General features: G+C 41.0%; 1 protein-coding gene across 3 annotated transcripts in view; it reads right to left on the bottom strand.

Annotated features, from left to right (window-relative positions):
* kcnt2a (potassium channel, subfamily T, member 2a) overlaps nucleotides 1–23732 on the bottom strand; it is a 976808-nt gene that overhangs the window by 621962 nt on the left and 331114 nt on the right. For all 3 annotated transcript variants that reach the window (XM_072274729.1, XM_072274730.1, XM_072274731.1), the window contains exon 4: nucleotides 23159–23207. In XM_072274729.1, the coding sequence (XP_072130830.1) occupies nucleotides 23159–23207 (49 nt within the window). The remainder of the gene's footprint in view (nucleotides 1–23158; nucleotides 23208–23732) is intronic.

Here is a 23732-nt window from a genome sequence, read left to right as displayed (position 1 = left end):
GTAAAACTAAAGCCCAGCAGTTTACTTCAGAATTGAAGACCTGTCTCAAGGCAACAAATGGGGTACGGTTGTTGGTCTGCAATGGGAAGGGCTTTGTACAGACCTGGAGCGGGTAAAATCCATAGGCTGATGAGGATTGAGTAAGGGGCGACCGTGGATGACAAGGGAAGTCAAGAACAGTACAAAAATAAGAGAGAGGAAGTATAACATAGCAAGGATGAGTGGGAAGCCAGAGGATTGGGAAACTTTTAAGGAGCAATAGAAGATAACTAAAAAGGCAATACGGGGGGAAAAGATGAGGTACGAAGGTAAGCTAGCCAAGAGTATAAAGGAGGATAGTTAGAGCTTCTTTAGGTATGTGAAGAGAAAAAAATTAGTTAAGACCAAAGTTGGGCCCTTGAAGACAGAAACGAGTGAAATTACTATGGGTAGCAAGGAAATGGCAAACAAGCTGAGCAGGTACTTTGGATCTCTCTTCACTAGGGAAGACACAAACAATCTCCCAGATGTGATAGTAGCCAGAGGACCTAGGGTAACAGAGGAACTGATGGAAATTCGCATCAGGCACAAAATGGTGTTGGGTAAACTGATGGGACTGAAGGTTGATAAATCCCCAGGGTCTGATGGTCTGCATCCCAGGGTACTTAAGGAGGTGGCTCGGGAAATCGTGGACGCATTGGTAATCATTTTCCAATGTTCTATAGATTCAGGATCAGTTCTTGCAGATTGGAAGGTAGCTAATGTTATCCCACTTTTTAAGAAAGGAGGAGAGAGAAAACAGACAATTATAGACCAGTTAGTCTGACATCAATGGTAGGGAAGATGCTGGAATCAATTATAAAAGATGTATTAGCGGCATATTTAGATAGCAGTGGCAGGATAAGTCTGAGTCAGCATGGATTTACAAAGGGGAAATCATGCTTGACTAATCTTCTGGAATTGTTTGAGAATGTAACTATGAAAATGGACATGGGAAAGCCGGTGGATGTAGTGTACCTGGACTTTCAGAAAGCCTTGGATAAGGTCCCATATAGGATGTTAGTGTGCAAAATTAGAGCAAATGGTATTGGGGGTAGGGTACTGACATGGATATAAAATTGGTTGGCAGACAGGAAACAAAGAGTAGGGATTAACCGTTCCTTTTCAGAATGGCAGGCAGTGACTAGTGGGGTTTCGCAAGGCTCGGTGCTGGGATCACAGCTATTTACAATATACATTAATGATTTAGATGAAGGGATTAAAGGTAACATTAGAAAATTTGCAGATGACACAAAGCTGAGTGGCAGTGTGAAATGTCAGGAGGATGTTATGAGAATACAGGGTGACTTGGACAGGTTGGGTGAGTGGGCAGATGCATGGCAGGTGCAGTTTAATGTGGATAAATGTGAGGTTATCCACTTTGGTAGGAAGAACAGGAAGGCAGATTACTATCTGAATGGTGTCAAGTTAGGAAAAGGGGAAGTACAACGAGATCCAGGTGTCCTTGTTCATCAGTCACTGAAAGTAAGCATGCAGGTACAGCAGACAGTGAAGAAAGCTAATGGCATGTTGGCCTTCATAACAAGGGGAATTGAGTATAGGAGCAAAGAGGTCCTTCTGCAGTTGTACAGGGCCCTGATGAGACCACACCTGGCATATTGTGTACAGTTTTGGTCTCCAAATTTGAGGAAGGACATTCTAGCTATTGAGGGAGTTCAGCATAGGTTCACGAGGTTAATTCCCGGGATGGAGCGACTGTCATATGTTGAAAGATTGGAGTGACTGGGGTTGTATACACTGGAATTTAGAAGGATGAGAGGGCATCTGATTGAAACATATAAGATTATTAAGGGATTGGACACACTAGAGGAAGGAAACATGTTCCTGATGTTGGGGGAGTTCGGATCCAGAGGCCACAGTTTAAGTATAAGGTGGAGACAATTTAGAATGGAGTTGAGGAAAAACTTTTTCAGACAGAGGGTTGTGGTTCTGTGGAATGCTCTGCCTCAGAAGGCAGTGGAGGCCAATTCTCTGGATTCTTTCAAAAAAGAGTTAGATAGAGCTCTTAAAGATAGTGGAGAAGGGATATGGGGAGAAGGCAGGAAAAGGGACTGATTGTGGATGATCAGCCATGATCACAGTGAATGGTGGTGCTGGCTCAAAGGGCTGAATGGCCTACTCCTGCACCTATTGTCTATTGTCTATTGATAGTACAATGGGGTCCTGTTCACACTGTAAGGAACTGACTTTCGTCCATAAGTCTATTGGGACCTGTGGAACCCTTAAAATAGAGAAAACTAAATACAGCTAACGTTGGAGGAGTTGTAGAAAGAATTAATAATAATTTGAAGACAATTTTGAAGCATCAAGTCGCAGTCAAAGGCAGTCGAGAAAAGGAGTAATGTGCAGCCAAAATCCAAAAAAGGGAAGATGAAGGAAGGAGAAGCACGGTGTCTGAAGAAACGACCACATCACTGCACGGTGGAGAGATGCACAAACCTTGGAATTAAAGACTTGTCTGCAAAGAAGAATCAAGCTGCAAGGAAGTGCAAGAGGCATATCAGGTGAACTTGCTTCTTTGAAAGTGTTTTTCATGTGGATGTGTGCTTTTGTGCAAAATTTTTTAATCCACATTTATATGTTTGATCACATTGTATACAACACTTGCAAATAAGAACAGTAGAACAGTAATGTATTCATTGATGGGAATTTGTTGTGCTTTACAGACAACAGTGCATTTATGAACATATGTATTTTGCCTGCTTTGACTCATCAGACCATGTATGCCTCCGTATCCTGATAAATTGAAGTAGGTGTGTTGCTGCTACCTTAAGTGACTGTCATGTGGTTATGGCTTGTAATGTTGTTGACATCTTGCAGATAGTTCAGTTGCACACACTGTAATGAAGTGCTTTTAGTCCCGACGGAACCCTTAAATCAACTGAACATAATACAGTCAAGTTGGGAAGAAATGGAAGGGATGTGGCATGTTATCAAGACAATTTCAAAGTATCATTTCAGAGTCAGATTGTATTAATGGTATCTGATTTTCACAAAAATATGTGGTATTTACAGTACTGTGCAAAAGTCTTAGGTATATATATATGTGTGTGTGTGTGTGTGTGTGTGTGTCTAGCTAGCAACACACACAAAATTCTGGAGGAACTCACCAGGTCAGGCAGCATCTATGGAAATGAATAAACAGATGATGTTTCAGGCCAAGACCCTTCCTTAGGACTGGAAAGGTAGTGGAAGGAGAAATCAATATTTATGAAATCAGGTTGGAGGCTATCCAGGCGGAATATAAGTGTTACTCCTCCACCCTGAGGGTGGCCTCATGTTGGCACAAGAGGAGGCCTAGAACTGACACGTTGAAATGGGAATAGGAATCAGAGTTAAAATGTTTGGCCACCGGGGAATCTCACTTGTGGTGGATGATGCAGAGGTGCTCGACGAAGCGGTCTCACAATAATTTTTATTCTTGGTGGGGGGAGGGGAAGGAGGATAGCAAGGAGATGATAGATGAGGCCAGGTGGGTAGGAAAGATAAAGGGCTGGAGAGGAAGGAATCTGATAGGAGATGAGAGTGGACCATAGGAGAAAGGGAAGGTGGAGGTGATAGGCAGGTGAGAAGAGGTAAGTGGCCAGTGTGGGCGACAGAAGGAGAGGGGGGAGGGGGGTGGAGGAATTTTTTTTAACAGGAAGGAGAAAATCAATATTTATGCCATTAGGCTGGAGGCTACCCAGATGGGTTATAAGGTGTTGCTCCTCCACACTGAAGGTGACCTCATCTTGGTACAATAGGAAGCCATGGACTGACATGTCAGAACGGGAATGTGAATGGGAATTAAAATATTTGACCACTGGAAAGTTCTGCTTTTGGCAGATGGAGCAGAGGTATTTCATTTGGGTAGGCTCCAACCTGATGGCATAAATATTGACTTCTCCCTCCTCTAAAAAAAAGGGGGAGAAGCACCTTACACCTCCTTTGGTAGAGACATATCTCCACACCACCACCAAAACGCATATACTTCCACAATAATAATTGATTACCACCTCTGCACTTTCCCTGGCTAATTTCATGTCTCAAGAAATTTACCCAGTAGGTATGACATAATCACCAGGAAGGATACAGCTCAATCCCAAATGAGTGCAGTTTGGCTGATCTGTTAGTGTTGACAGCAGAACACAGCATGATATATAGCCTGCAAATCTAACTACTGTGCAATTGTAGATGCTGACTGAAGACAGTTAAAGATCTTCAAACACCTACTGACAAAACTTGTATACAGTATTAATAATAGCAAGCTGAAATCAATAAAGCATGAACATCAGCAGTCAAAAAGCTTTGCTCAAGTGACAGTAGAAAAATTGGATAGTTAAACTGCAAGAAAATGTATACGAGCTAAAGATAAGAGATAATGGCAGTGGTGGCAATAAGTGGGGAAAACAAATGGTCTCTAACTCATTTTCATATCCATTTTTGCAACTAGTTCTCTGCATCCTTGCATGCTGCTTCCTCTTGCTTCTGCAGTGATTCGGTAGACATAATTGTGTAGTTAGTATTCTGACCACAAATGATAGCCTGATTTAAGTGAAGGTCACTGTAAGATCCCATATTGTAGATTGATCAAAAGGTTAGAATTCCAGGGGATCAAAGCAGATTCCTTTAATTATGTAAATATAAGGAGATGGGTTATAAAGGTCGCTGATGCAAAAATTGACATGCAAAAGGAAGTCATAGACTACAGGGAGATTTCAATAGACTAGCAATGAGGCCTTGAAATTGGAAAATGGAACTCAATCTACAGAACTGTCTGGAGGGCAACCTAGGCAAGGGAATACACAACAAGCAGCAGAATTCTGAAGATCTACAGAGGAACACAGGGATGTAAAACAAACACAAGACAATAAGGAAAGATAGTTAAGGCAGCATCCAAGATGTTTTCCTACACCATGTAGACCACAGAATGTAAGACAAGGTACTGTACATCATCTTAAAATTACATAAAACATGAAAGCAGAGTGCTGGTTAGCACATCACAGTAAATAAGGAACATGAAAAGGAGACTTAGAAGGATATTGCCAGTGCTGCAGAAGTTCGGTTGTTACCACAACTAGCTATTTTCTTCAGAACACTAGGGGCTTAGCGATTTATTGAAGTGTATAAAATTGAAAGAGGCTTGGATAGGGTAAATGTGTAACATTTTATTTCCCTTCACAGGGTGAGCAGTAACTAGGACGAAAAAGGACAAAAGCCACTTCACCCTCTAAATCTTCTATGAAGTTGGGGAAACGTTGTCAGGAAGGATGGTGGCAATGCATTTAGATAAGCAATTGCAATGTCATATTCTGCACAATTATGGAACAAGTATTGAAAAGCAAGGTTAGTCTGATGGCTTTTCTTTGGCAGGAGAAAGAAAACACTCATCTCAAGCCTCCGCTACCTTGTGGCTCTTCAAGGCTTCAGCGAAGAAAGGCTTCAGTCAGAGAAAGCAAAAGGAAGGAAAGGCTCTAGGTTATGTTTCTTTTTCCTTCCCTCCTTTATATATGCTCAGCTAGGACAGTAAAGATGTCAGGCAGGATAGTGAAATGCTCCTCTTGCAGGATGTGGGAAGGCAGGGAAACCTCTGGTTAGGGGCAGTAGGGTTTGGTTGAACTAACAGAGGAAGGTCACAGTGGTTGGGTCTCTGGCACTGAGTCCGGCTTTGTGATTCAGAAGGGAAGGAGGGAGAAGAGGCACGCTGTGGTCATAGGGGATACAATAGTTAGGGGCACATACAGGAGGTTCTGAAGATTCCCAGATGGTACGTTGCCTCTCAGGTGCCAGGGATATCTTGAGTCGACTCCTCAGTATTCTGAAGTGGGAAGATGAACAGCCAGAATTCGTGGTCCATGTAGGTCGAGTGACAAGGTTCTACACAGAGAGTTCTGGGAGTTAAGTGCTAAGTTAAAGGGCAGGACCTCAAGGATTGTGATCGCTGGATTGCTACCCATGCCATGTGCTATGGAGGCCAGAACTAGGACGACTACACAGTTTAATACATGGCTATGGAGTTGGTGTAGGAGGGAGGGCATAACATTTTTGGATCATTGGGCTCTCTTCCAGGGAAGGTGGGACCGGTACAGATGGGACAGTTTGCACCTGAACTAGATGGGGATTAACTAACATCCTAGTGGGAAGGTTTCTTAATGCTGTACAGTGGGTTTTAATTTAGAGATGCAGGGGATGGGAACCAGAGAGCTAGAACAGTTAGTTGAGAGGTTTTGGAGGCAGATGTTGGTAAGACCTCAGACAAGGTTAGGATTCAAAAGGTTGAGCATGGTGCGACTAGTGTCCAGAGCTGTGAAGTCCAGACATCGGCCTCCACCCTGCCTTGGGCAGCTGCATCCTAAACTTCCTGTCAGATCGCCGGCAAGTGGTAAGAGTGGACTCCCTCACCTCTGCCCCTCTGACCCTCAACACAGGTGCCCCTCAGGGCTGTGTACTAAGCCCCTTCCTTTACTCTCTGTATACCCATGACTGTATCGCCACCCACAGCTCCAATCTGCTTATCAAATTTGCTGATGATTCTACATTGATTGGCCTTATCTCAAATAATAACAAGGCAGCCTACAGAGAAAAAGTCATCACCCTGACACAGTGGTGACTAAGAAAACAACCTCTCCCTCAATGTCGCAAAAACAAAGGAGCTGGTTGTGGACCACAGGAGGAATGAAGACAGGCTAGCCCTTATTGCAATCAATAGATTTGGGGTTGAGAGGGAGGACAGCTTTAAGTTTCTCGGCATACACATCACTGAGGATCTCACGCGGTCTGTACATACCAGTTGTATGGTGAAAAAAGCACATGAGTCCCCATCCTAAGGACTTTGTACAGGGGCACAATTGAGAGCATTCTAACTGGCACTATCACTGCCTGGTATGGGATCTGTACTTCCCTCAATCACAGGATTCTGCAGAGAGTGGTATGGACAGCCCAGCGCATATGTAGATGTGAACTTCCCACTATTCAGGACATTTACAGAGAAAGATGCACAAACAAGGCCCAAAGTATCATTAAGGGCCTGAGGCATCCCAGCCACAAAAGGTTCCAGCTGTTACCATCCAGGAAACAGTACTACAGCATAAAAGCCAGGACCAACAGGCTCCAGGACTGATTCTTCCACCAGGCCATTAGACTGATTAATTCACACTGATCGAATTGTATTTTTATGCTATATTGACTGCCCTGTTGTACATATTATATATTACAAATTACTATAAATTACACATTGCACATTTAGATGGAGATGTAACGTAAAGATCCTCAGGTGAAGGACGTAAGAAATAATGTCAATTCAATTCAATACTTCAATGCAAGAAATATTGTAGGAAAGGCAGGTGATAGTGCTAAAGATGAGGCAGCTGGTATATAAACGGGGACAATGTGTCACGAGGAGTGGCTGTTGATAGGACAAAACTGCAGTCAACAGGATGTCCTGCAACATAAAAGGCAGACAAAATTGAAAAGGGTTAGTACAGGTCTGAAGGTGTGATATTTGATTGTGTGCAGTATAAGGAATGAGGTATATATGAACATGTAGCATAGTTGCAGATTGACAGGTATGATGTTGTAAGCAACACTAAATCATGGCTAAAAGAAGATTATAGCTGGGAGCTTAATGTCAAAGGATAAACATTGTATAGAAAGGACAGGCAGGAATGCAGAGGGGACAGCCTAGCTCTGTTGGTAAAAAATGAAATCAAGTCATTAGAAAGAGGTAACATAGAGTCAGAAGGTGTTAAATCATTGTGGATAGAGCTAAGGAACTGCAAGGGTAAAAAGACTCTGATGAGTTGTGTGCAGACCCTCAAACAGTAGTAAGGATGTGGTCTACTAATTACAACAGGAGATAAAAAAAATGCATGCCAAAAACACAATGTTACAATAGTCATGGGGGATTTCAATATGCAGGTAGATTGAGAAAATCAGTTTGGTGCTGGATTTCAAGAGGGGGTACTTCTGAAGTGCCCGTGAAATTGCTTTTTAGTGCAGCTCATTGTTGAGCCCACTGGTGGACCAGATATACTGGATTGTGTGTTGGCAATGAACCAAAATGTTTAGAGAGTTTAAGGTAAAAGAACCCTTATGGATAAATACTCATAATATGATTGAATTCACCCTGAAATTTGAGAGGAAGAAGCTAAAGTCAGATGTATCAGTATTACAGTGGAGTAAAGGGAATTACAAAGGCATGAGAGAGGAGATGACCAGAATTGACTGGAAAAGAGCACTGGCAAGGACGATGGCAGATCAGCAATGGCTAGAATTTCTGGAAGCAATTTGGAAGGTACGGGATATATACATCCTAAAGAGAAATAAGTATTCTAAAGGGAAGATGGCACAAGCGTGACTAACAAAAGAAGTCAAAACCAACATAAAAGTCAAAGGGAGGGTATATAATAGTGCAAAAATTAGTGCGTAGTTAGAGAATTGGGAAGCTTTTAAAAACCAACATAAGGCAACAAAGAAGTATTTAAGAAGGTAAAAATGGAATATGAAAGTAAGCTAGCCAGTAATATTAAAGGGATACTAAAAGTTTCTTCAGATACATAAAGTGTAAAAGAGAGGTCGAGTGCATAAGAGACCACCGGAAAATGATGCTGCAGAGGTAGTAATGGGGCACAAGGAAATGGCAGATGAACTGTATAAGTATTTCGCATAAGTCTTCTCTGTGGAAGACACTAATAGTTTGGTGGAAGTTCCAGGTATCAGAGGTTATGAGGTGTGTGAAGTTACCATGACTAGGGAGAAGGTTCTTGGGAAACTGAAAGGTCTGAAGGTAGATAAATTGCCTGGACCAGATGGTGTAAACCCCAAGGTTCTGAAAGAGGTGGCTGAAGAGATCGTGGAGGCATTAGTAATGACCTTCCAAGAGTCACTAGATTTCAGAATGGTTGTGGAAGACTAGAAAATTGCAAATGTCACTCCACTCTTCAAAAAGGGATAGAGGCAGAAGAAAGGAAACTATAGGTCAGTTAGTCTGAACTCAGTGGTTCAGAAGATGGTGGAGTTGATTATTAAGGATGTGGGCTCAGGGTACTTGGAGGCACACAATAAAATAGGTGATAGTCAACATGGTTTCCTTAAGGGAAAATCTTGCCTGACAAGTTGTTTGGAATTCTACTAAGAAATAACATGCAGGATAGACAAAGGAGAATCGGTTGATGTTATTGATTTGGATTTTCAGAAGACCTTTCACAAGGTGCCACACATGAGGCTACTTAACAAGCTATGAGCCCATGGGATTACAGGAAAGGTTCTAGCATAGATATAGAAGCGGCTGATTAGCAGGAGGCAAAGAGTGGGAATACAGGGAGTCTTTTTCTGGTTGGCTGCCATTGACTAGTCCTGTTCCACAGGGGTCTGTGTTTGGACCTACTCTTTTTACGTTATATGTCAATGATTTGGATGATGGAATTGATGGCTTTGTTGCAAAGTTTGCAGACGATGTGATGATAGGTGGAGGGGCAGGTTGTTTTAAGGACGTTGAAAGACTACAAGACTTAAGACAAAATAGGAGAACGGGCAAAGAAATTGCAGATGGCATACTGTGTCGGGAAGTGTATGGTCATGTACTTTGGTAGAAGAAATGAAAGAGTTGATTATTTGCTAAGTGAAGAGAAAACACAAAAAAATGAGGTGCAAATGGACTTGAAAGTCATTGTGCAAGATTCCCTATCGGTTAAATTGCAGGTTGAGTCTGTGTTGACGAAGGCAAATGCAATGCTAGCATTCATTTCAAAAGGATTAGAATATAGAAGCAAGGATGGGATTTTGAGAATTTATAAAGCACTAGTAAAAGCTCACTTGGAGAATTGTGAGTAATTTTGGGCCTTTTACCTTAGAAAGGATGTGCTGAAAAAGGAGGGGGTTCAAAGGGGATTTATGAAAATGAATTCAGAAGAATGGTAGGGGGAGACCTCATTGAAACTTATGAAATCATGAAAGGCCTCAATAGAGTGGATCTGGAGAGGATGTTTCCTATGATGGGAGAGTCTAAGACCAGAGGACAAAGCCTCAGAATAGAGAGGTGTCCTTTTCGACTTGAGATGAGGAGGAATTTCTTTAGCCAGAGAGTGGTGAATTTGTGGAATTCTTTGCCAGAGGCAGCTGTCGAGATCAAGTCTTTATGTATATTTAAGGCAGAGACTGATAGATTCTTGATTGGTCAGAGCATATGGGGAGAAGGCAGGAGATTGGGGCTGAGAGGAAATTTGGATCAGCCAAGATGAAATGGTGGACAGACTTGATGGGCCAAATGGCCTAATTCTGCTCCTTTATCTTATGGTCTTATGGTGTAAGTAATGACAGCAATTGCAAAGGACCGTGAAACTTGTTTAAATGGGCACTTTCATCAATATGGACTATTTGGGCAAAATGGTCTGTTTTGTGCTGCATGGCTCTGTTAAGGCAGCAAGTAAGAGATGTCTCAGTGTTCACCGTATTAACTCCGGATGATACCAGCAACAGGTAGTAATTTAATGAAAGATACTTTATTCGTGAAATGGTTTAGAGACAGGTGGCATGCTTATAGTTACTTTCTCTCTAACACATCTTTTCCTACAGAGCCTTTTGTTCCCAAACACTGTCCCAATAAAAGCCTGCATTTAGATGCATGAGCACTAAAGGGATAACATGATTGTAGGAACATAGATTCTTCATGGACTGGTATTACATAAAAAAAAATATTGTGTCCCTACTTAATAGAAGATGAAAGACAGTCCAAACAATGTTTGGGTTAATGGTCCATCCTTCCCAAGCCAATCCAAACTGGTTGTAGTTCATCAGAGGCCTATTATTGGTCTGTAATGTTTTCTCTCTAGAGCAGAGGTTCCCAACCTGGGGTCTACGGTGTGCTTGGTTAATGGTAGCGGTCCATGGCATAAGAAAAAGTTGGGAACCCCTGCTCTAGAGGTAGTAAAACATCCCCATATCAGTTTCCTTTATAGTCATCTTGCTAATATGGCAGTTCTTGTATTGATGGTGGGAGGTCTTCCTCTGCAAGGAATTCATATGATCTAGGATAGGGTACTTTTTGGTCTGTATGGTGTCAATCTTTTGTAGGTTTTATCCTTGCTCCATCTGTAGATCTCTGTTCTGGTAGCTTTGTATTCCTCTGCCTATCCCCTGTTGTCCTCAATTTTCAACAGCTCAGTTTAAGGAGCAGAGTTCTGGTTCACATTCAGAAGGAAATCTTTGCACTTTGCCGATCATCATCCTTCGGGCACAGTATTGCAGAAAGTCAAGAAACTCAACAAGAATCTGATGGTGATATTGCAGCCTTCTACAGAAATTCTTTCCATTACTCTGTGGAAATCAAGCTGATACCTGGTGATCAAACAGCCAGTCATTTAAGAACTTCCCAAAGTTACTTGCAATGAATAGGAAGCCTCTAAATGTGATCTGTACCTTCAGGATGTTGAGCTGGCAGACTGTATTGGAAGCTTGGGAATTACTGTTGTTAGATAGCTGCTCTCTGTGAAATCCCTCCCCCAGAAATTTGTAAAATGCTCACCTGTAACCAAACACAATTTCCCCTCTAGGTGGAACATAAGTGATCTTTGCTCAGGATTTATCTGAAAACCAGTAAGGGAGAAATGTTTCATTTGATCTACCTAATAATTGAAATGTGTAGGTCTCAAACTCCCTCACATTGTCTCTCACCTTCCTTTTCATCCTAAGCCAGTACAACTTTTCTCTTCTTATACAGTGGCATGCAAAAGTTTGGGCACCCCTAGTCAAAATTTCTGTTACTGTGAATAGCTAAGCGAGTAAAAGATGAACTGATTTCCAAAAGGCATGAAGTTAAAGATGACACATTTCTTTAATATTTTAAGCAAGAAAACTTTTTTATTTCTATCTTTTACAGTTTCAAAATAACGAAAAAGCAAAAGGGCCCGAAGCAAAAGTTTGGGCACCCTGCATGGTCAGTACTTAGTAACACTCCCTTTGGCAAGTATCACAGCTTGTAAAAGCTTTTTGTAGCCAGCTAAGAGTCTTTCAATTCTTGTTTGGGGGATTTTCGCCCATTCTTCCTTGCAAAAGGCTTCTAGTTCTGTGAGATTCTTGGGCCGTCTTGCATGCACTGCTCTTTTGAGGTCTATCCACAGATTCTCGATGATGTTTAGGTCAAGGGACTGTGAGGGCCGTGGCAAAACTTTCAGCTTGCGCCTCTTGAGGTAGTCCATTGTGGACTTTGAGGTGTGTTTCGGTTCATTATCCTGTTGCAAAAGCCATCCTCTTTCCATCTTCGGCTTTTTTACAGACGGTGTGATGATGTTCGCTCCCAGAATTTGCTGGTATTTAATTGAATACATTCTTCCCTCTATCAGTAAATGTTCCCCGTGCCACTGGCTGCGACACAAGCCCAAAGCATGATTGATCCACCCCCGTGCTTAACAGTTGGAGAGCAAATACCTTTGCTCATTGCAGCTAAAAAGTTCTATTCAGAAGGTTCAAAGAAAAATTTAAACAAACCTGATGCATTTTAGAAACAAATCCTGTGGACTGATGAAGTTAAAAAAGAAGTTTTTGGCTGCAATGAGCAAAGGAATGTTTGGAGAAAAAAGGGTGCAGAATTTCATGAAAAGAACACCTCTCCAACTGTTAAGCACGGGGGTGGATCAATTATGCTTTGGGCTTGTGTCGCAGCCAGTGGCACGGGGAACATTTACTGGTAGAGGGAAGTATGAATTTAATCAAATACCAGAAAATTCTGGAAGCAAACATCACACCATCTGTAAAAAAGCCGAAGATGAAAAGAGGATGGCTTCTACAACAGGATAATGAACCTAAGCACACCTCAAAATCCACAATGGACTACCTCAAGAGGCGCAAGCTGAAGGTTTTGCCATGGCCCTCACAGTCCCCCAACCTAAACATCATTGAGAATCTGTGGATAGACCTCAGAAGAGCAGTACGTGCAAGACGGCCCAAGAATCTCACAGAACTAGAAGCCTTTTGCAAGGAAGAATGGGCGAAAATCCCCCAAACAAGAATTGAAAGACTCTTAGCTGGCTACAAAAGGTGTTTACAAGCTGTGATACTTGCCAAAGGGGGTGTTACTAAGTACTGCCATGCAGGGTGCCCAAACTTTTGCTTCGGGCCCTTTTCCTTTTTTGTTATTTTGAAACTATAAAAGAAGGAAATAAAAAAGCAATCTTACTTAAAATATTAAAGAAATGTGTCATCTTTAACCTTATGCCTTTTGGAAATCAGTTCATCTTTTATCCACTTAGCTATTCACAGTAACAGAAAAGTTGACCAGGGGTGCCCAAACTTTTGCATGCCATTATATATAAGCACCCCTTCCCTCATAAATATATGAGGAAGGTGAATTGATCACATAATTTCTTCATAACAATTATCCATTTACATTTGAAGATCTATTTGCATTGTTACCCAACCTTTATCTTCTGTGGAGGCAAGAGCAGAGCTACCTTTTGATGTTTTCTATCCTGTCTGAATCATTTGCTTCAGGCAATGCCTTGTGCCAGCTTGTCTGATAGCCTCTTTCATCTCCTGCAGTGATTGGAGTATCTCACCACATTTTTTCATGCTCTGAATCCAAAGCTTCTCTTATGGCCTCAGTACCCATTCTGTTCAACATGCTGGCTAAGCCCACAACTCTCTAATACTTAATAACAATGTTTTCAAGTGGTTTGCAATCACTGTGCACGTATGTAGCTATTTGATTTGTACACCAGTGAAACTTCTATCCAAAGATCGCAGCAAGTGGCTCCTTCCCTCTTTGTGCATAACTCCTCTCCATAACCATCACAACTCTGCATGTGGCTGATTTTTCTGCAATACTGTTGCTCCCAGACACTCTTGGAGGTGCTTGCTTACAAATGTCTGCTGCTTATCATAAACTATAGAATGTAGGCTTGACAATGACTCTCAAGATTCTTAAAGTTCAGCATCTTCAGAGAATATCTCTCGGCTGCCTTCAGTGTAGTCTTTCTGTACTTCAACAGCGTATGACTTGCTGGTTTTAATGGCATCCACCTGAAAGCGACAGTTTGCTTGAGCAAGACATTATGCATTGGTCCAGAGTCATGCTAAGATACTGTAGTACTGGTTACACCTGCACTGAAGTTTTGGTGTAACTATATCTAATGGTTATTCCTTCCACAGTTGTGATTTTGTTTGGCACCAGGTACATACTTTTCAACTGGAGTTATCTGCTGCAGTATTTCTTCCATTCAGAGCAGATCAAAGTATTTTCCTACTCCTGGTTGCAGGTAATGAACAATAACTACCAAATGATACATTTTTGGGCAGGTTGCAATATGGTTATAATACATTTATAAGCATGCTCCATTAATCTCACTTATGAGTTTTATATTACATAACAACTGTCTTCCATTTAACCAATGAGTTACAATCAAATCTTTATTACCAGCAGTCTGCTACGGCCAGATCAAAGTACAGTGTGAACAGTTCCTATTACCATCTCCATTTTTTAGATAAGTTACATCCCTGGAAATCCAACATCTTGGGCAACTTTACTTGTTTCAATGTTTGTCCTTCCAACTGAATCACTTAATTCATTATCTCAAATGGGAATGATTAAGCCCAACTTCAGGTATTCCAAATCAGGAATGGCATCTACATTTCAGAATTTCATCAGCTACCAGATGTCCACTCAGTATCACTTTATAACCTGTGAAAGTGGTTCATAAGTACAACCATCAATACAGATACAACAGAGCTTACTGTTGTTTTATTTCCCCCACAAATAGCCTTTCTGTGTGGAAACTCATCCCCAAATAGTGCTATATTGTTCTGTGTTTCTTTTAATCCTGCCATATAATACAATCCATTAGCTAACAGCATTAAAGGAACCACAGAAAAATATAGCACATGAAGCATATATTATGAAAGGCACTGTATAAATTAAATGATTTGTTTTCTTTTGAACTGCTAGACTAATAACATTAGCCTTTTTAAAGTTGCACCAAGACACGAGTCTCACATCACAGTAGCAATTATTAATGTCACCATGAAATCAGACTGTAAAAACAAAATTTGAGCTAAGATATTTAAAAAAATTTTCATCCTTGAGGTAGAAAAAGAGTGGGTGGTTCCTTTCAGACTGAGTCGTTTTTTTCACTATAAACAGTGGCTCAGTCTGTTCCCGATGTGTGGTATCTGCTTTTTGTCTTGTAGGAACTCCAGCACCAACGATGATGGCATATTTCTTATATTTCGTATATTTTGTAGTACTAGGAATATCGTATAGACTGATAGCCTTTTAATATTTCCCAAGGCTCATGAAAGGGTCAAAGCAGTCAATACCCTCTGCCAAAAATAAATGGCTCACTGAAAAACAATAACATTTCCTGACTATTTTGTGCAGACAGCATAAATTATTTTCAAATTTCAGACAGTAATAATCAGCTTGTGTAGTTAAATGCAAGCCAGAGAAAGAAAGAATAGAGAGCCACATTAGATTTGTCTGTAAGCTTTCAAAAAATCGGTGAAATCTGACCTTATCTGAAAAGTAATCAAAACTATGAGCAAGCTAATGGATGGAAACTAATTTGCTACATGTATGACTGTCAGCCCATTTGTACAGAAAGTCTGTGAGAACTTATGTTTCCAATCAGCACTGTCCCTTCTAAGCTGCACAGGTGTGTGACCGTGCAGTAACTGAATCACACTTAGTCTTTGTTGCCATGCAGCTGCAATTTTCTTTTATATAATGTTAACATACCCTGTAATTAATTATGATAATGAATATAATCCATTCATTTTCTAAATAATAAATGTACCACAAAGTTTACTTTGAAATATTTTAAGAGCTTCAGTGTGTTTACATTGCCAAGGTTTCAAGTTACAACTTATAAAAGTGATTATACTATGGAAGTCGGTAGTTCATTGTTAATAAACTGCCAGCCTGCTGAACGCCAATGCCATCTAATCAAAATATTTTACTTTTACCATTGTGCCTGTCAGCTGTTTTGGCTGCTTGACATCATTTACTTGGGTTCAAAATTGTGGTTTGCCTTCCTTTGATGTGAAAACTTCTAAGTTCTGACTTTTTGGTAATAATCTTTCAAAACAATCATAATCTACAAAGAATTTTTAAATAAAAAAATTGTTAAAGCAAGGTAAAAATCTGATACTGTAAAATTGTTTGCGTGACTGTGGTTATTTTATTAAAATTATAAATTTGTAATTTGTTAAATTTTTATATTTAAAAATAATTAAGCAATAATAAAATAATTATTATTATGTTTAGTATTCATAAATAATAATTATTATTTTTAGTATCCTAAGGATGTCAAAATAGAAAGCAGAAAAATTAAATGCTTTGAAGTATAAAATTTGTACAAAGTACAAGGTTTGTACTGAAGAAAGTAGCTGGAGAGATTGCAGAGGCATTCATGATGATCTTTCAAGGATCAATAGATTCTGGCATTTTACAGGATGACTGCAAAATTGTAAATGTTACTCCACTATTTAAGAAGGGTGGGAGGCAGCAGAAAGGAAACTATAGACCTGTTAACCTGACATCAGTGGTTGGGAAGTTGTTGGAATTGAGTGTTAGGGATGAGATTACGGAGTACCTGGAGGCACATGTCAAGATTGGCCAAAGACAGCATGGTCTCCTGCAAGGAAAATCCTGCCTGTCAAATCTACTGCAGTTCTTTGAGGAAATTACAAACAGGGTAGACAAAGGAAATGTAGTAGACGTGATGTACTTGGATTTTCAGAAGGCCTTTAACAAGGTGCTGCACATAAGGCTGCTTAGCAAGGTAATAGCTCATGGAATTACAGGGAAGTTACTTGCATGGTTGGAGCATTGGCTGGTCCACAGAAAACAGAGAGTGAGAATTAAGGGATCCTATTCTGGCTGGCTGCAGCTTATCACTGGAATTTCACAAGGGTCGCTGCTGGGACCGCTGCTTTTTATGATGTATGTCAATGATTTGGACCATGCTATTAATGGATTTGTGGCTAAATTTGATGATGATACAAAGATAGGTGAAGAAGCGATTAGTGTTGAGGAAACAGAGAGACTTTGATAGTTTAGGGGAATGGGCAAAGAAGTGGCAAATGAAATACTATGTTGGAAAGTGTATGGTCATGCACTTTGGTGGAAGAAATTAACGGGCAGACAATTATTTAGATGGAGAGAGAATTCAAAATGCAGAGATGCAAAGGGACTTGGGAGTCCTTGTGCAAGATACCCTAAGGGTTAACCTCCAGGTTGAATTGGTTATGAAGAAGGCAAATGCAATGTTGGCATTCATTTCTAAAGGTATAGAATACAAGAGCAGGGATGTGATGTTGAGGCTCTATAAGGCACTCATGAGACCCCACTTGGAGTATTGTGTGCAGTTTTGGGCTCCTTATTTTAGAAAGGATACACTGACTAGAGAGGGTTCAGAGAAGATTCACACGAATGATTCCAGGACTAAAAGGGTTACCGTATGAGGAAAGTCTAGCAGCTCTTGGGCTGTATTCCCTGGAGTTCAGGAGAATGAGGGGAGATCTCATAGGAACATTTTGAATGTTAAAAGGCCTGAACAGATTAGATATGGCAAAGTTATTTCCCATGGTAGGGGATTCTAGGACAAGAGGGCATGACTTCAGGATTGAAGGACATCCATTTAGAACTCGGATGTGGAGAAATTACTTTAGGCAGAGGGTGGTAAATCTGTGGAATTTGTTGCCATGAGCAGCTGTGGAGGCCAAATCATCGGGTGTATTTCAGGCAGAGATAGTTATGTTCTTGATTAGCCAGGGCATCAAAGGGTACAGGGTGAAGGCAGGGGAATGGGGGTGACTGGAACAATTGGATAAGCCCATGATTGAATGGCAGAGCATATTTGATGGGACAAATGGCCTACTTCTGCTCCTATATCTTATAGTCTAATTTATGGGAGAATGGTTTTTGCAACTAATACTGAACTACCGTCTTCGCATCAAAAACCAAAAATTAAAGTTGGTGATTTTTTTCCATATCAAGGTCATTTGTGCAGAAGGAAAATTTGGAGGTGAGTTCAATGGTGAAAATATGGGAAGAATGGAAGTTAGATTACTTAAAACAATGTCTTAACCAGAGAATTCATAAAGGTGCAGTTTCCAAATTATGCAACCAGACGAAATGTGGAATTTTGCACATGTTAACTGAAACTCCACTTCTAGTGCTGACTGCAAACCTAGATTCAGTCTTATAAATTCAATCAAATCTAAATCCAAAAATAGACTAGAAGAGGAACACTTGGATGATCTAATGAGGATTAAGATATATCCTTCATCTGGTGAAGCAAGAGAGAAAAAGATGCACAAAAGAGTCTAACTCTGATATTGTCAAAATGGTAATTGATAACATTATGTTAGCAATTACAATTAATTATTTTTATGCATTCTGTGCAAGAAAACCATGCAAATATGGCCAAATATGTAAATATACCAGAGAGTTGGTACAGCAAGAACTATGTATTTGAATTTGTTGAGTGCATCAGCTTTGTATTTCAGAAGCAGATAATGGCAGAATTGTGGAATCTTCTTTCCACACACGAATTACTAATAAAAGTACAGACATTTCTGTACAGACAATGTTAATTTTTTATTTTAAGTTTTAACAGTAAGATGAAACATCCTATGAAACTTGTGTTTGTGGATGTTTTTACACTGCACATGACAATATCACTATTGTTGAAGCAATAAAAACATTTTATCTGAACAACAATTTTGATATTCAAAAAATGGTGATGTTTACATCAGACACAGCAAATACTATGCTTGGAAAGAATAATAGAATGGCAGCACTTTTGCAATGAGAAAGCATCAGCCTGAACAACATTGCATTGCACACAGAGAAGATCTGGGATTAGACAACACATGGAAAACAGTATAAAAAATGCAGGATTATAGAAACACTGCGATGAACAGTGTATACAATGTTCAGCAGGTCATCAGTTTAAAAAGGATAGCTAGAAGAATTAGCTAATGTCACAGAATGTGATGTTGTGTCATTTAGACCACTAAACGAAGTAAGGTGGCTGTCAAAACATTTTGTCGTTACTGCTTTAGTGAGGAATTACAAAGTTTTAACCCGGTTTCGTAAAGAGCAAGTTAATGAATGTAATGATCCAATCAGCAACCACTGCTTGAGGATTTTGACAAATCTTCTATGTTAAGTAGCATTAACTATCCTCAATGATATTTTAGGAGATCTGGCATTGCTTTGTAAATTCCTTCAGAAAAGCTGTTGGAATACAATTGAAGCACTGCAATATGTAAAAGCAAAAATTAACAAATTACAAGCAACACACATCAAAGTTGCTGGTGAACGCAGCAGGCCAGGCAGCATCTCTAGGAAGAGGTACAGTCGACGTTTCAGGCCGAAACCCCTCTGAAACATCGACTGTACCTCTTCCTAGAGATGCTGCCTGGCCTGCTGTGTTCACCAGCAACTTTGATGTGTGTGCTTGAATTAACCAATTACAGTCACACTATCTTGGCTATACCATTTATTAGAGTGACAAGGTGAAAGATCTGCTTGCATGTATAAGTTCTGATGTCAATATTATTCAATTCATTCAAAGGTGTGTGCAATCACGTGGATAATAGATTTCCTAATAATCATCGAAGAGAAAGGCAAGCTTTTGACACAGTTGCCATTGCAAATGTACCCAATTTTGAACTTGGAAAAGAGAATGTTGTACAACTGAGAAAAAATACTCAGCTACTATTACGAACTATGATGAAAGCTTTGCCTCAAAAATATCGCAGCAACGTTGTGATTTCAAATTTATCGATTCTGAGAAATTTAAGACTGCTTCAGTTAAGATGTTCACTGATACATTAAACTACATGCTGAAATGAAAATTTTAAGAACTGTCAATTCTTGTTGATATCGTTGAAACATTCCAAGCTTCTAGTACTGACTGCAAACCTGGATTCAGTTTACGAATTCAATCAAATGTAATTCCAGAAATAGACTAGAAGTGGAACACTTGGATGATCTAATGAGGATTAAGACATATCTTTCATCTGGATACTTAATTAATCTGGAAACTCTTTATAGACAATAGTTTTGTAATAAAGACAGACGAGCAAAAGTTTACAAAAGGTGAAAGATTTTCTCCTACGATACTTCATTATATCCTTCAATTAATAAATTTTAAATATTTTTAAATTTTCACTCTAAATATTCACAGTGTGCATATTACAAACAAAACATTTAATGTGCTGTGCAGTTTTCAGACCATGTAAAAATTTCCTGCTCAGAGCAATGGTTGGTCCTCACAGCTGTAAAAATAAATTAGAGGGAATATTGCCAACCGGTTTACTAAGTTATTTGAAATGGCAAAATATGTTGATATACTTCGTATATAATGCGTACACCCTAATGATTATTAACCTATTAATATGCCTGACAGCTGTTGGAAGATAAAAAGAGCGGGAATCTGGAAGCCACCAAAAAAGAGCTGGAGCAGTACGTCAGGGGCCAGTTCAGTGATCCAGCCAGGAAAACTCCTCTTGGATTACCAGTGTATCTCCTCCAAAGGTCCAGTTTGACTCCTCTTCCACCCTCCCAACCGCCACCAAGCAAAGTGAGGTCAGAGATGTCATCAAAAAGGCAAGGTCAGTGTCAGCACCAGGTCTCAGCTGAATTCCTTACAAGCTCTACAAAAATTGCCGTCATGCGCTAAAGATCATGTGGAACCTAATGAGAACTGCCTGGAAAAGCCAGCACATCCCATCAGAGTGGTAAAGAACTGTGGCAGTGTTCATCCCCAAAGAGCAGAACTTCAGTTCCATCAACTGGTTCAAGAGCTTCGACAGGAAAATTGTCTTCTCTGTCATGTCTAACAGGATGACCAATTTCCTCATGGGCAATGGATACAGTGACATCAGCTGTCAGAAGGCAGGAGTTCCAGGTGTCCCAGGATGTGTGAAGCATGCATCATTGATATAGGACCAGATCCTACGAGCCAAGCATGAGAAAGGTGACCTACACATCATGTGGCTAGATCTTGTGAATGCCTGTGGATCTGTGCTTCACCAACTTTGCGACCGAGTTCATTTATATTCCCGACTGCATTAGAGGCCTGGTTTCCGATTACTTCGGTGACCTCCAGATGGGCTTCTCTTTCCGAGACTTTACAATGGGGTGGCAGCATCTTGTGCCATCTCTGCCATCCTGTTTGTGGCAGTCTTCGAGATCATCATTATTGGAGCAAAGCAGGTGATTGGAGGGATAAAGCTACAGTCCGGACAGAGGCTCACTCCACTGAGAAGCTGCATGGATGATGTCACAAGCATCCCTCAGACGTCTGCACACACAAGAAGACTGCAGAAGAGGCTGGACGAGCTAGTGACATGGGCAAAGATGAAGATCAAGCCCTCCAAGTCACGAAGCCTATCCTTCTGATAAGGGGTCAGAAGCAACAACATCACCTTTGATGTAGGGGGTGAGAAAATCTCATTGTTGGCCAGGCACCCCAACCAAAGCCTTGGGAGGCAATACACTGCAGAGCTCTCTGACAGGCAGATGGGAAAAGTAGCACAGAAACAGCTCGCAGAGGGTGATGTAGCCTTCGAAAATGTATAAAATGACCCTCATCAACAGCCAGCAGGATGGATGGGACAGCTAACTCAAACACCCAGGATCGGCAGGGGCTGCCACACTGTTTCTCGGACACTGGACTCTTTGGGAAGAACATGTTGCAGCCGTCACTGAGATTCATCAGCCTGGGGTACAAGCAGCAGAAAACCCGACTGGTCATTGAGCTGAAGGAGTCCATCACCCTCTGGTGAGGAGTCCCAATGCCCCAATCCATACCGGCCGTAAATGGAGAGCTCAAGCTGAAGTAGACCAGGCCATCAGCAGGCTGCAACACCAAGAGTTTGTCAGCAGCGTCGAGGCTGGACATGCAGGACTTGGCTGGGGGAAGGCAGCACACTTCTGATCAAAGGCGTTGAAGAAAGAGAGGAAAGCCATGGAAGTGAAGGAGGTGATAAGGACAGAGGAGAAGCGCGACAGGATGAAGGCAGTGGCACAGGGCTGACTGGAAAGGTGGGCAACATGAGATGGCACTATCAACAGGTCATTCAGCTGGCTTGACCTGTGAAAATTCCACAAGCCAGACTTAGCTTCCTCATCAGGGCAACCTATGACACCTTACCCTGTCCCTGAAACCTTCACCAGTGGTTCGGCAGTGAGGAAAGCTGCCCTCTGTGTGATACCACCAATGTCAACCTCCAACACATCCAGGCAAAACACAAGACTGCACTGTCCCAAGGATGCTACAGATAGTGGCACAACCAGGTGGAATTTTCCTAGAGACCTGCAGGTGGGATGTGAGAAGCAGCATTTCCCTAATGGGATGACAACTCACCCCATTTGTTAAGGCTGTTAAAAGCTCTGAATGCATCCGCCTAAGACAGCACTCCTCTCCACAGGCAAGGAGTGGAGTGGAACATGAGGACAGATCTCGTCAGACAGCTACAGTTCCCCACATAAATCACCACCACATCTCTCTGTCCAGACATAGTATTGTGGTCCATAGCTGCCACGACAGCCATCCTCACTGAGTTAACCATCCCATGGAAGGAAGGTGTGGAGGCTGCCCACCAGTGGAAGAGGCTGAAGTAGTCAGACCTGGCAGCTGAATGTAAGGAAGCTGGCTGGCAGGAGGACCATCATCTATCCTAGCTGAAGAGGCAGGAAAGGGCAGTTTTTGGCAGTAACTGAGGAGGAAGGACAGAAATTGGGGGACGACTAACCCAACTGCAAGCTGCAGGGGGTGTCAGGGTGACATCCCTGCTATTGCTCCGTCACCAGGGGATGTACCAGGGCTAAGGGAGTGAAACACCAATGAATGTGGTCTCCGGCTGACGACCCTGCAGCTCACATCTGGGCACTGTTGGAGGTGTATCAGGCAGCAATGTCAAGCAGGAAACAAGATCTTCCTGTAAATTTCATTATCTTTGATAGTCTCTTTACTATCAAAGCAGAATTATCAACAAGTGTAACGAGAGAAAAGCTATTTTGTCTGTTGCTCAATTTTCTAATCCAAGTCTAGCCTCAGAACCTCAGAAAAAAATTAGCATTATTTCTAGTGATTGTTTTCTTATCAAGTTATCTGTACCAATGGTCATTTCTTACCTGTAAACCCCATAAGGGAAGACTTCTTTCTACCCAGATTATAGGAGACCTGATGGTAAATCAAATTGGTAACTTTGGTTAGTTTGTATTTCAATTATGTTTGAGGCAATGCTCATATTAGCTTACTTTCAGCTCATAATATACAAGGTACTTATGGAAAATGACGTACAATATACCAGTAAAATTACTAAAATTGTCATCTCAGAAATAAAAGTATAACTTGACACGCTTAGTCAAAATAAACTCATGAACCTAACTTCAAATTGATAAACATTATGCATTTCAACCTACCATATAATGTTTAAAGTCCATAAATTTCATGTTATAATGATTTAGGTGTTTGTCTGGCAGTACCACTGACTGTTCCTTGTTCAGGTAAGGGAGAAAGGGTGAGGGTTGTTTAGATGATGGGAAAAGGGACCGAGTCCTGGAACTCAAGCATTTGATGATAAAAGCAGAAAATGGTGAAAACACTCATCAGGTCAGGCTGTTTTTGAGGAAAAAGAAACAGAGTTAATGTTTCAGGTGAGGTACTTCTCTGCTTCTCCTTCCCCAGATACTTCCTAACGTGCCA

The sequence above is a fragment of the Mobula birostris genome, chromosome 12, assembly GCF_030028105.1.
Source record: "Mobula birostris isolate sMobBir1 chromosome 12, sMobBir1.hap1, whole genome shotgun sequence".
NCBI classification, from domain to species: domain Eukaryota; kingdom Metazoa; phylum Chordata; class Chondrichthyes; order Myliobatiformes; family Myliobatidae; genus Mobula; species Mobula birostris.
This window is presented reverse-complemented; position numbering and strand designations above follow the sequence as displayed.